This window comes from Lacerta agilis, chromosome 7 (genome assembly GCF_009819535.1).
Source record: "Lacerta agilis isolate rLacAgi1 chromosome 7, rLacAgi1.pri, whole genome shotgun sequence".
Lineage (NCBI taxonomy): Eukaryota > Metazoa > Chordata > Lepidosauria > Squamata > Lacertidae > Lacerta > Lacerta agilis.
The window spans coordinates 10,467,766-10,480,720 of NC_046318.1; the positions used below are offsets into that span (position 1 = coordinate 10,467,766).

General features: G+C 41.9%; 1 protein-coding gene across 1 annotated transcript in view; it reads right to left on the reverse strand.

Moving 5' to 3' along the window:
* The window catches only part of GALNT12 (polypeptide N-acetylgalactosaminyltransferase 12), a 36,579-nt gene extending 24,278 nt beyond the window's left edge, over positions 1-12,301 (reverse strand). Inside the window, exons 1-3 of the mRNA XM_033154362.1 lie at positions 11,897-12,301; positions 7,833-8,002; positions 4,019-4,208 (exon numbers count right to left, since the gene is read on the reverse strand). Of these exons, the coding sequence (XP_033010253.1) occupies positions 4,019-4,208; positions 7,833-8,002; positions 11,897-12,291 (755 nt within the window). The 5' untranslated portion in view covers positions 12,292-12,301. The remainder of the gene's footprint in view (positions 1-4,018; positions 4,209-7,832; positions 8,003-11,896) is intronic.
* Positions 12,302-12,955: the final 654 nt, after the last annotated feature.

Consider the following 12,955-nt stretch of genomic DNA (forward strand, 5'->3'; position numbering starts at 1 on the left):
TTGTCTAAAAAGACAAAGCAGGAGTGTTCATCCTAATCTTCCTCACCCCATCCTCTTTACTCTTTTTCCCAGATGCTCTAGGGATTAACACCAAAGCACAACTAAGCATCTCCTCCCCCTACCTACTTCTTGCAGAGTTCCCACATAGCATCTCGAGCAAAAGAGAACATTCACCAAGAAGAGAAAAAGGCCCACCTGCCATTTGTCTTCTGACATCCATGGTTTACTCTGAAGTTCCAACATTAACCATCATTCCTAAACTACTGCAAGTATCTTGAAACCTACTAAAGGATCTTGCTCCACAATCTGAGAACCTGGCTTTAGTCTAATGCAATGCAACTGCCTCGATGCCAGGAAGTATCTATTTGGGGAAGGGATGTAGCTCAAGTGGAAGGGCATACCTCAGAGGAAGCACACCTGCTTTGCTTGCAAAAAAGGTCTCACATTCAATCATCAGCCTCTCCAGGTAGGGCTGGGAATGTCCCTTGCCTGAAACTCTGAACAGTTGCTGCCAGTCTCTGTAGACAATACTAAGCTAGATGGAGCAATAGTTGGACTCAGTATAAGGCAGCTTCATATATATATGTCACATAAGCTTAATCAATTCAGCAGTAAGCTTGAATAATTAGGGAACTATCCATTAGTTTAGACGAGGCATCCCCAAACTCGGCTCTCCAGATGTTTTCAGACTACAATTCCCATCATCTCTGACCACTGGTCCTGTTAGCTAGGGATGATGGGAGTTGTCCCAAAACATCTGGAGGGCCGAGTTTGGGGATGCCTGGTTTAGACAAAGTATGCAGTAACTGCAGGTGAGGCTCACCCACTGACATTTAACAACTATAGGGGAAATTAGCACAAATGTTCTAATTTAACAGCTAGAGACTTTTTAGAGTTTAGTCGCCACCAGAGAGCTGGAGAATACAGTAACCTCTTTTTGTCCCTTTCCTCCCCATTAACAACATCCCATGAGAAATGAGAAAACAATCCATGGTGGTTTTAGAGACAAAAAATGGTTTCACTCCGTGCCAAACCACACCAGGTTCAGTTGAACAGAACAAATCTGCATCACAATGTTCATATATTTACTTTGCCAATGTAAAGTCATTATATTAATAGTCAGGATTTTTCCTCTTTGTAGTTGAGGTAATATTCAGCAACTTAAATGTACAAACAACAAAAAAGAGGGGGGGAGCTTATCTAACTGCTTCGCAGTGTCTTTTTACTACCGGTAACTCTTTTGGTACCGTAATCATCTTCAAAGAAAGTGATGGGGGAAAGTAAGGAAAAAAGGCATGGAGAAACAGATACAAAGGAAAAGCTGAAGCACAGCAGAACAACTACATGCACACACACACACACAGAGAGAGAGAGAGAGAGAGAGAGAGAGAGAGAGAGCGCACAAGTAAACTCATTTTACTCACTCTCCAGTCCAAGGAGCTTCAAAAGTTCAGTGATGGCCACAATCCAGTGCAGGCTGGTTGCCAGACAGCCAAAGAAGAGAAAGGAGATGAAGTCAGAGAAGACGAGGAAAGGAAAGCAAGAGAAACTTAACAGCAGGAGTGGGTTACTTACAGATATTAGAGCCAAGCAGTCAAAAGATGAAAATCTGCACCAACATATGCTCTACAATGTGTTAGCTCTCCCTTTACCCCTACCCTACTGGCCACCTGAAAGCAACAACCATGATGAGCCTTAGTGTGCACTGCAATACCATAAGTTGGGGAGAGAGTTGGCACAATTGTTTCAATTTATACAATGTCAATGCACGCAGATATGTCCCTGTTCCCCATCTCTAATTTTTAACTGCCACTTGAGTCATATCAGGTCATTTGCAAGAGAAAACTGTTATGTCTTGAACTCCTGCAATAGTGCAGTCAATTCGTTTAAACAAGGTTTGCAATGGTGGAAGAGCAGCAGCTTGAGGACAGGATAGTAAAAACTATGTGGGCCAAAATATATAATAGTATAGTTAATATTATGCAGGAATACCCTACGACAGCAGTTTGCACTGCTGCTGGTTATTTATGGAGATTGCTGCAGCTGAGACCACATGAGGCACCGGTTCATAATGATATTTTTAAGTGAAAATAAGAGATCAGGAAACATGTGAATACATATAGTGTATATACGATAAACAGAATGCAGTAAAATATGAGGGAAATTATTCATTTTTCGTCTAAATCTTGCCCCACACTGCCATCTGGTGGATAAACCACACTGTTCAAATTGATAAGCATGCCTTTGGTTACTTCAAAAGAACTAAATAAATGTGGCAATATAGGCCTCTATAACCTAATAGTTCAAATTATTAAATAAAGTCAAATCATTAGTTTTCCCTTCAAAATGTTTCTCGTTAAATATTAATTACATTCCAAGCATTATTACATGTTGTTTTTCACATCTCCATATTGTTTTTGGTGTTTAGGCAAGTGTTCTACCTAAAATTCCACTTCCCTGAATTATTTTTAGAGGTCTCATTTTTTATTCTTTCATTCACAATGCAGAACCACAACCTCTGACAGTGGGGTTTGTGCTCATTGGTGGGTTTCCTTGCATTTTGGTGTTAAGAATAGTCTTAGTCTCGTACCACAAGTCTGCTTCTAATGTATGTGGGAGAGGGGTTCCCAGTAAGTTATTATGGCTTAACGCTTGATGGTATTCAGTGCTTGTATAATGCATTTCTGACACCGCAAAATACATAAGGGCCCAGTTTGCATGTATCACTAAGCAAAACTGTGACTGAGAGAGCATGTGGGTATCCACAGCAAAAACTGTGTCTGCTCTGGTCTTGCTGCTGCTGCACTGCCCAGAACTAAGCATTGTTAGAACTAAGCATTGTTTGATGAAAATAACTCATCATCATGTCAGTCTCAGTGGCATCATCTCAATATAAGCAAAATGTATTTTGAAAAAGAGGGCATACCAATAAACAACCTTTTTCTCTACAAATGTAAACACTATCAATTTAAAGCCAGCCCTGACTTACTCCCGCTACAAAAACTGAGATTGCTGAAGAGGCCAGAGACCATCTTGGCTGACTCTTGCTGCAGACCCAGGTCGTCCACAGTCCTGCTGTTGGAGGACTGGCAGCAACAGCAGCAGGTACGTTCTATGTTTAAGATAATATTTTGCTCTTTTGCTAATTATGATGTTTTAAATGTATATATTTGACTGTCTGTGCTGGTTGAGAACCATAACAATAAAATCTATCTATTTGACTGTCTTTAGTAATGTTTTCTTTTGAAGTCTTTAACGTAATATTTTAGTTTTCTGTTAATTATGTTGCTTTGAAATTATACTTTATGACTTTATTCTATAATAGTTTATTCTGAATTGTTTTATTTGATTTTTTTAAATTTTTTAAATCATTTTTGATACAAACATCAACCACAAAAACCACAAACAATAAAAACCATAACAATAATAGCACAATTTGACAATTCAATTTTTTTTAAACACTGTTTCCCCGCCTCTCTCGCCTCCTTCTACCTCCCACCACTGTCCGCCTTATTGCTTAAATATAGGTTGTAAACCACTTTGAGATTTTTTCTTAAAAATATAAAGTGGTGTAGAAATAAAAAGAAAAATAATAATAATGAATCCAAGGGATTTAGGGCTTATATTTTTTAAACAGAAGTCCTTCCTTGATACATGGCAATTTCTTCTGAACTGTGGGGGATTTTCAAAAGCAGTTTATATTATGGCAATCTATAGTTGAAATATATATTAATCCCACTGGGCATGCATAAAGCAGCTCCATGAATCTTAGTAAAGTACTGGAGGTTTACACATTATTTATGTTGGTTCTAACCAACAAATATTTGTTGAAATTAGAATGTCTTAAATCATTTTAAAGTACTATTTGGATTCATCTAAAATAGCAGGTAGAAGAACAGAAAATATAGAATGTGAAGCAAATACTCTGGCTCTGGTTGCCACTGCTGAGAAACAAAATGAAAATCAAATGCCACTCGCTTTTTTTAATGCATATGGAAAGTATTTGACTGAACATTACCTTTCTAATAATGGTTCGAGCCATTCTTCATGGCATTCACAGTGGCAATCAAGAAAGGTTAGAACATCGCCTTTTGCTATAGAAGCTCCCAGCAGTCTTGCTCGAACCAATCCTTCTCTCTTGTTTGCCCGGATAAGCCGTACCTTGCGCAGGTTAGCCACATAGTTTTCCAAATTCTCCTTTAAGTGCTCTGTGAAAAAGAGATGAATCAACTGCTGTTGTACAAAGCAACTGCTAGCAAAACGGCTTTTCATCGAAACATATCCAGCAATTCAGTGTAGAAATCCATTTTCAGTTCACCAAAAAGTGAGCTATGGTAAACCTCCCTTGGGAGGGTTTTCCAGATTTGTGAACCAAAAATACCAACCTTGCATGTTCATTTGCCCCACGTCTGAAAGCAGAGCAGCGCAGCACCCAAGAAGCTGACCTGAACATATTCCAACTTAATGTCAATCAGGGTTTCTGAACCTTTAACGCCATTATCCACTTAAATATTCATTAACCAATACGAGAAGACGGCCTGTACTCATTAAAAACTGCCTGGTTTTTGAGATCAACATTGGAAGTCTGGCTCTGGGTGTTCCCACCTTCTAAGATTATGTGGGTGGCCATGCAAGATTGGGTTTTCTTGATGCAAGTACCTTAGTAACCCACTCTCCTTATCTGCTCATCTGGCATTAAATTTGAGGACTTTGAAGTCCTTTTTTCACTGAGACAGCCCACCCATGAGGCAATGTGAGGCAACAGAAGACCTGGCCTCCAAGTAATGTATCGCCCTCTACTGCTGCTAATGTGGCAGCGATGGCTGCAGTGTGCTCTATAGACTGCATCTGCCACCTCCTTTGCGCCCCCACCAATGCCACCTCTACAGCCAGCTCTTGATGGAAATGAGGCGCTGTCGGTCTCCTCCCAACCTTGTTCTCAATGTAGATCTTTATTCCCCCCACCCTTGTTCCCTATGTAGATCTTCCTTCCTCCCCTTGTTCCCAATTTAGATCTTCATTCACCCCTTCATCCCTGGCTGGGGGAGGTGGTGCCATTTTGTAGTTCGCCTCAGGTGTCAAGATGTCTTGGGAAGGCCCTGCCTTTTCATGGTAATTTATAGATTTAAAGCTCTGTATTGGTCTTTAAAGGTTCTTCAGTATTCTATTACCTTTGAAGACTTCTATTACATTTACTATTTTATTGTTTCAATTATTTTATTGTTATAGATTTAAAATGCGTTGTAATCCACACTGGGGGATTAAAATGGAAAGGCAAGATAAAATAGTTTACTGCATATAAAAAACATTTCAGTTGTTTTTCAGATATGGTCCTCAAAATGGTTCTGAACTATTGTGTGCCTCCCTTTCAGTGTCTCTGTTATCACCCATATGCTTACATCTCTCTTTGTGATCTCCTCATACAGGACATGGAAGATAACATTAAATTATTAATCTTGTTAAGATGAGGAATGACTGTATCTGTGTAAACTACCTAGGGACTTCAAATTCTCTTTATTGAGGTTTTCTCCCCTTCTCCTTTAATTTGTCTATTTTATAAATAAGGTTTGTATTTTGGTGAAGCACTGATAAGGGTGAAGGCAGGGTAAAAATATTTTTCAATACAGTATAATAAATTAGTATCTGAAAAGGTACTACTCAAACTACATATTAGGGATGGCATTCAACTAAATTTTACTCAGAGTAGATCCAGTGAAATTAATGAACATGACTAAGTTATGCCAATTAATTTCAGTGAGTCTACTTTAAGTAAACCTTAGTTGAATATTACCCTAAGAGTTAGATTATACATATATTTTGAGAACATTACTATTCTGCGAGTGGAATGAATATCAGACTAACAAAAGACTCAGGTGTGCACAATCACTATTACCCTATTTTGGTCACAAAGGTAAAGCTAAAGGTACCCCTGACAGTTAGGTCCAGTTGCGGACGACTCTGGGGTTGCGGCGCTCATCTCGCTCTATAGGCTGAGGGAGCCGGCGTTTGTTTGCAGACAGCTTCCAGGTCATGTGGCCAGCATGACTAAGCTGATTCTGGTAAACCAGATCAGCGCACAGAAACGGCATTTACCTTCCTGCCGGAGCGGTACCTATTTATCTACTTGCACTTTGATGTGCTTTCGAACTGCTAGGTGGGCAGGAGCTGGGACCGAACAATGGGAGCTCACCCCGTCGCCGGGATTCAAACCGCCGACCTTCTGATCGGCCAGCCCTAGGCTCAGTGGTTTAGACCACAGCACCACCCGCGTCATAGAAGAGTACAATCCAAATATTCTAGGCTAAAAATAAAATTAGAAAACATTAACTGATTAGTTCCAGTTACAGGTAGGTAGCCGTGTTGGTCTGCCATAGTCAAAACAAAATAAAATAAAAAAATTCCTTCCAGTAGCACCTTAGACACCAACTAAGTTTGTTCTTGGTATGAGCTTTCGTGTGCATGCACACTTCTTCAGATACCAAGTGTGCATGCACACGAAAGCTCATACCAAGTTGGTCTCTAAGGTGCTACTGGAAGGAATTTTTTAATTTTATTAACTGATTAGGTTTCCACACATCAAAATACATATAGAATAGAGTTGTAAGGAGTGATGTTTTTTCTTCAAATGAAATGTGGGCTAAAATCTATACAGCAGAAATATCCCATCTGCAGAGACCCCTATTATGACATCCCTTTTGCTTTGTTCCACTATTAGATTTATTAAATAGTATGCAGAAGAGCCAAGCAAATGTCTTAAAATTCAGTGTTACCACTCCCATTTTATTTGGCATGCTCATTTTAGTTATTCTGGTTATACTTTTACACCTACAAGTCTTAGTTTTATATAACAGCAGGTAGACTCCCATCGGCTGTAAATTTTACAGTAGCGTTTTGTGCATTGATTCATTAATCTCATTCATCCTTATTACTGCAAAACTGGGATTCCTGGGTCTTTGGTTACTTGATTTCAGCAGACAGGATAGACTTTGCCTGATATCACATAACTATCCAGTAGTCATCTGGATGGGGTACCTAGATGTATCTATTTGATACACTTGCATACCAAGGAGCTCAGAGCAGCATTTTATCCTCAAAACCAGTCTGTTGAGTAAGCTGGGATGAGAGGTAAGTAATTTAGCCAAGCATCACACAAACCATTCGTAAAATGAGTACAGCTGCTGCTTGAACCAGCATGACTGAACTGCAGCTTGCCTACCTGTGTGCATCAGACCCTGCCTGCTAGGTTCCCCTTAGCCTAGCTTTTTATTATTGGGGATCCCAACCTGTGCAATATTCTGTCGCTTAGTAAACCATGCCCAAAAATTATAAGTCAAGTCTCCACATCCTGTGCTGGCTCACATGTCCGCCAAGACTAAGAGAGGTGGGAAATAAACAACATTGTGGTATACCGAAGAGATAATCACACTATGATTGTTGTTGTTGTTCAGTCGTTCAGTCGTGTCCGACTCTTCGTGACCCCATGGACCAGAGCACGCCAGGCACGCCTATCCTTCACTGCCTCCCGCAGTTTGGCCAAACTCATGTTTGTAGCTTCGAGAACACTATGATTACAGAGAAGCAATTTTCAGGAGTACAGAGCAACCATTACAATGCAGGCCACTGGCAATGCATCTCTATGCAAGCCAGTTTCAGTCTATATTGTTCCTTGGAAATACTTCCTGCTAAGTTGCACTCTTACACCAAGATGTACCAATTATATCCTAAAAGGGCTACGCTTGCCTCCAAGTGTAGTAGCTACTAAATGCCTGATTCCTTTCACAGAAAATCCTGTGCCAGCAGGGGGCTTTGTGGAGACATCACAAATGACTTACCTTTATCACTGTAATCGTCTACAAGGATGACTTCTTCCAGAAGGATGTCAGGAGAAGTCTCAAGAACACTATGGACTGTTCTGAGAAGCGTTGACCAAGCCTCATTATAAAAAGCTATTATAACAGAAGTCTTTGGAAGGTTATAATAATCATACTTCTTTTCTCTGCATCTGTAAGAAAACCATACATTTTAATTGAAAAATCAGATACATAATTAAACAATACTCTGCCCAACAATTTATGCAGAAGTGAGGTGAATACGCAAATATGTATCTGTGTGTGTAGAGTAGGACCTGCAGCAAGGTACGTAATTTCTCCTAGATTTTCATCTTCCAGTTTCAAAAAGTGTATCAACTCCATTAGGAATAACATCCAATTTGTGATGTGCTCCACGCTACATTAAGTATATTAGGGAATTCAATACTACTTCCAAGCACACATCAGAATGAACCGTATATCCAAGTGTCAATACCACCTATTCATAATGTATTATTTGCAAATGCCATCCCACTCCCAATTCTGCTGCTACTAATTGCATGTAAATATCTTTTCTAAAAACAATTAGAGTTGGATCAGTGAGAGCTTACTTTTAATATCTGCAGAGTTTAACCATATAGCTTTATTATTATTAAATGTTAAGCATATTTTCACAGAATGCAGTAACTGTTCAGATTCACACAAGTTTTTCTTTTGAGCTTCATTCTCCTTTATTCAAGCAGTTCAAATATCAGCTGTGAAAATCTGTGATATTCAATTACTGTAACTACCGTATACCAATGAATAGATTAAAACCTTACAACAAATTATTGAGGCGATTGTCACCCACCCTTCTATCTCCCTCGTTTACCAAACTGGGAGAATGCCAGGCACAGGGACTTACCTACACAGCCAAAGGCAATTAAAGTAGAAGTCATTATGTTGTCACCATGTCAAGATTTTGACCTGAAGTATCCAATGTGGTGAACTCCAGGTGTTGTTGGACTCCAACTTCCATCAACCCCAGCCAGCATGCCAATGGTAAGGAATGATAGGTGTTGTAGTACAGCAACATCAGGGGGCCATCAAGTTGGCTACCAAGATCTACTGCCTGTCTTCATTCTGCTATAAAGAAACTACCTGGTTGAGGTTCTGTAGGACATTAGACATGAATGCTTCAGAAGACTTCCTTGCCCCACCAAGGTTAATCACAGCCAGCTCATATAAAATTCACTTGCTCAGTTTTCTGGTTTCTAGGAAATATATTTCATCAGATCATTCAGTAATACCTCTCTCCTACCCAAAGGTGTTCCCATTTTGCTCACTAATGCTCCTGCTGCTCCCTTCAAGGGCCAAATCAAATTATTGTTTTTGAGGTGAAAATTTCACCATGTTGATAACTTTCACATGCTGCAGTAGTCTTGAGAAAGTTCCCCAACACAGTGAAATTGCATGGTACTCAAACCAGTTTCTGAGAAGTTATTAGTCGCTAATAGTCAGGTGTATAACCAGAAACTGAGTTTCACCTGTGTGGTGGAAATAGATACACCATTCAGTTAATCTACAATCACAGACATTGCAACGTCAGCAATTTACAATCTCTCTAGTCCAGGAAGTAAAGTGTAGAATTTTTTCTTCTTCTTCTTATGAGCAATCTTGTTAGAATCTTTTGTAAACAAAAGACTTCAGTTTCCTCTAACAAGCAGAAATGAACATGATAAGGCAGCTGTTGGCAATGTCCATGTGTACTGTACAGGGCACTTTATTGTACAGGTTGAGGTGGCAAGAATGAAAGGGTTATGAACAGCTAGCATACAGAGTGGAACTACATCCGGCTTAAGTCAGTTGAGGGTGCCTTGCTTGGAAAATTTCCAGGAAGAAAATATTGTCAAAGGCTACCACTGTGCCTGATTGAGAACAGGCAGCAACAACAAGAAACCAACAAGCATGGGACTGCAGCCTCGGTGATAAGTTTGGTTAACTATACATATAGGACTGGGTTCAAAGAAAGTGCTCAACTGAGGAATGATCATGGCCCAAATATCTTGACATATCAAACTTCCAAAAATGGTGGAATATAGCTGTGTGAACTCACATCTTTTTGGAGAATTATTGGGGAGGCAGCAGGACGATGGTGAGAGATGGGACTCCCTGAGAAAATATGGGAAAGGGGTTGGGCAGCAGAAAAACTGGAAGCTGCAATGATTTTGAGAGGCTACAAACTTTCACACCAACTTACAAACTTCTTCATTTGGAACACAATTTTCAAGTGGAGATACTCTCAAAGAGGTGACCCTTCACATTAAAGCTAAGTTGGCACAGGTCCCATTCATGGCAACTGCTTCTGGCATAGAGTTTGCTGGTTGCATTAACTTCTAGCCACAGGTATCACATACCATGACATTTGTACATAGGTAGGCATTATATATTGAATTACCCAATTATTTAAGGATTGGATTTTCATATGCATTCTAGCTATTTATGCCACGAGTGACTGGTTTTTTATGTATGAAAACACAGGCTCTGAAAGTGTGGGACAAACCCTTCCAGGGCACCTAGGGTGAGGCAGTGCACTGTTCCAGGAAGTGAACAGGTGAATTTAGATGGATTAAAAAATAAATAAAATTCCTTCCAGTAGCATCTTAGAGACCAACTAAGTCTGTTCTTGGTATGAGCTTTTGTGTGCATGCACACTTCTTCAGATACCAAGAAAGCTCATACCAAGAACAAACTTAGTTGGTCTCTAAGGTGCTACTGGAAGGAATTTATTTTTTATTTTTTTATTTTGTTTTGACTACGGCAGACCAACACGGCTACCTACTTATAATTGGAACTAGATGGATTAAATACCCACAAACAAAAGTCTTTAACCGAATCAACCTTGTATCTGGTGGGTGACAGCTCCCCCACTGCACCATGATCCCATTCTGACTTGAACAGGCACTGAAAGAAAGGCCACGGGTCCCGTCCCCCCTCCAAATGTTGTTTCCCTGTTTTCAGAGCAGATCATAGTTGCCTGCTCTGTTCCTCTTCTGACATAGTATTTACAGTAACACGCCAATATTTGCACACTACTGTATGGAAAGATTGCCGTATGTTCACCTGTAAGGCGGAAGACGAGTTGCAGTAGGCAGGCCACGTTTAAGGAGGGCAGATTTTAAAATGTCGGAGAAAAACACAGGCATGATACACTGTTACAACTGGGGAGTATAGCTGGGCCCCTATGAATCTGCTACTGAAAGCAAACCTCCTCTCCTAGGCACTCATGTACACTATACAGTACAATCTTGTTTTGCCAACACTTCCCCAGACAGGCAGTAGCTCATATCCACTCTGATTGGGTTTTACTCAGTGCTCTTTTTTTTTTAATAGAAAAAAAATGTGAGGCTGTTATAGTAAGTTAAGTACCACACTTTTAACATTATGGGTAAAAAAGGGGGACCGAGGGCCGGGGAAATTCATAACCTACTTTAAAAATCATTGCAAACTGTTAAAATCGTTAGTTGGATTGTAGTAACACTTGTAGTCTAATGGTGAAATTTGGATACAATGGAGATGCAAAAGATTTGGATTATTTTAAAAGATGCAGGAGGAAATTATTAACAAGAGGACCCACAAAGGGGAGGAGAGGGAAGTCCAGGAGATTCTTTGGGGTCTTGTTTTTAAGGTGTATGTTGGAAATCTGTTTGTAAAATTTTAATTTGAAAACCAAATAAATGAATGTTTGTTTTTAAAAAAAAAACTGGTACTGAGTACCCTTGAGTACCCCAGGAAAAAAGCATTGGTTTTAATCTTGTCTGGAGCTCACCTCCCATACACACACACACACACACACACCTGTGCTCTAGTAAGGTGGCCATTTCAGGTACCTGAGGAAGCAGACTCTCCAGTGCAATCACGGAATTGTAGAGTTGGGTGGGTCCCCTGAGGGTCATCTAGCCCAACCCCCGGCAATGCAGAAATCTCAATTAGATCACATATTGACAGACGGCCATCCAGGCTTTCCCCTGCCACCCACTCTGCCTCGACTCCCCTGTTTCCTTCGGGCAGCGCCCGTCCCTTTGCCGCCCTCCCTCCGTCTCACTCACTGGAGGTGGCGGCGCTCCGGCAGGCGGCGGTGCAGCGAGATGCGGTCGCTGAGGTAGATGTTGATCTGGTGGCTCCGGATGCTCTCCTCCTGGCGCCGCTGCTCGGCGGCGCTCAGCTCCAGGCGCACGGGCCGGCCCAGCTCGCCCAGCTCCGCTTCCCTGCCCAGCGGAGGCTTGTCGTACACGGGCCTGCGGAGGAGCCGCCGGGCGAGCTCGGGAGGCTGCTGCGAAGGGAGCGCGACTCCGCCGGCCTCGCCGAGCTCCGAGTCCGGCAGGCCCCGTTGCCACAGCAACAGCCAGCCCAGCGCCCCCGTCGCCACCACCAGCAGGGCCGCCGCCGCCAAAGCCAGAGGCCCTCCCGCTCGGGACACCCGCGACCGCCGGCCCCGCCGCATCTCTGCTGTGCCGCCGCCCGAAGCCGGCGGTGGCCTCGCTTGAGGAGCGCGGGGCGGGACCCGAGGAGGAAGGGCCGCCCCGCCGCCGAGTCCGGAGCGAGGAAGCGGCCTTCTTTGCAGGATGAGGCGGCGCTGAGGGAAGGAGCAGCCGAGGTGCCTCAGAGAGGCCGCGCGGCTCCCCTGGCCTCTGAAGTTTGACAGCTCGCCACAGAAAAAAACAAAACACACACACACACACACACACAAAATGAAAATGCAAAACACGCAACAAAACAAGAAAAACGAACCAGACTTCTTCACCTAATTGTTTATTTAATCTTTATCCGCCCTTCATCTCAGGGCAGTCTGCGACAGAAAATAATAATAATACCTGAGACATAATAGAAACCCAACCAAAAACTCCCCCCCCCCAACAAGCACATTTAAAAAGCCAGATTGTCAATTGGCCTGGTTGAAGAGAAAAGTGTTTTTTTTAAGCAGGTGACTAAAGACTTGCAACAGAGGCCTCAGGCAAGATTCCCTGGGGAAAGTATTGCACAAGCAGGGAGCCACTGCAGAAAAGCCCCTGCTGCCCTTTGCACCTCTGTCAAGGATGAGGCAATACAAGGGCCATGGAATGATAATTGTTGGGGGTAGTGGGGGATGCATGCGAATAGTTTTCAGC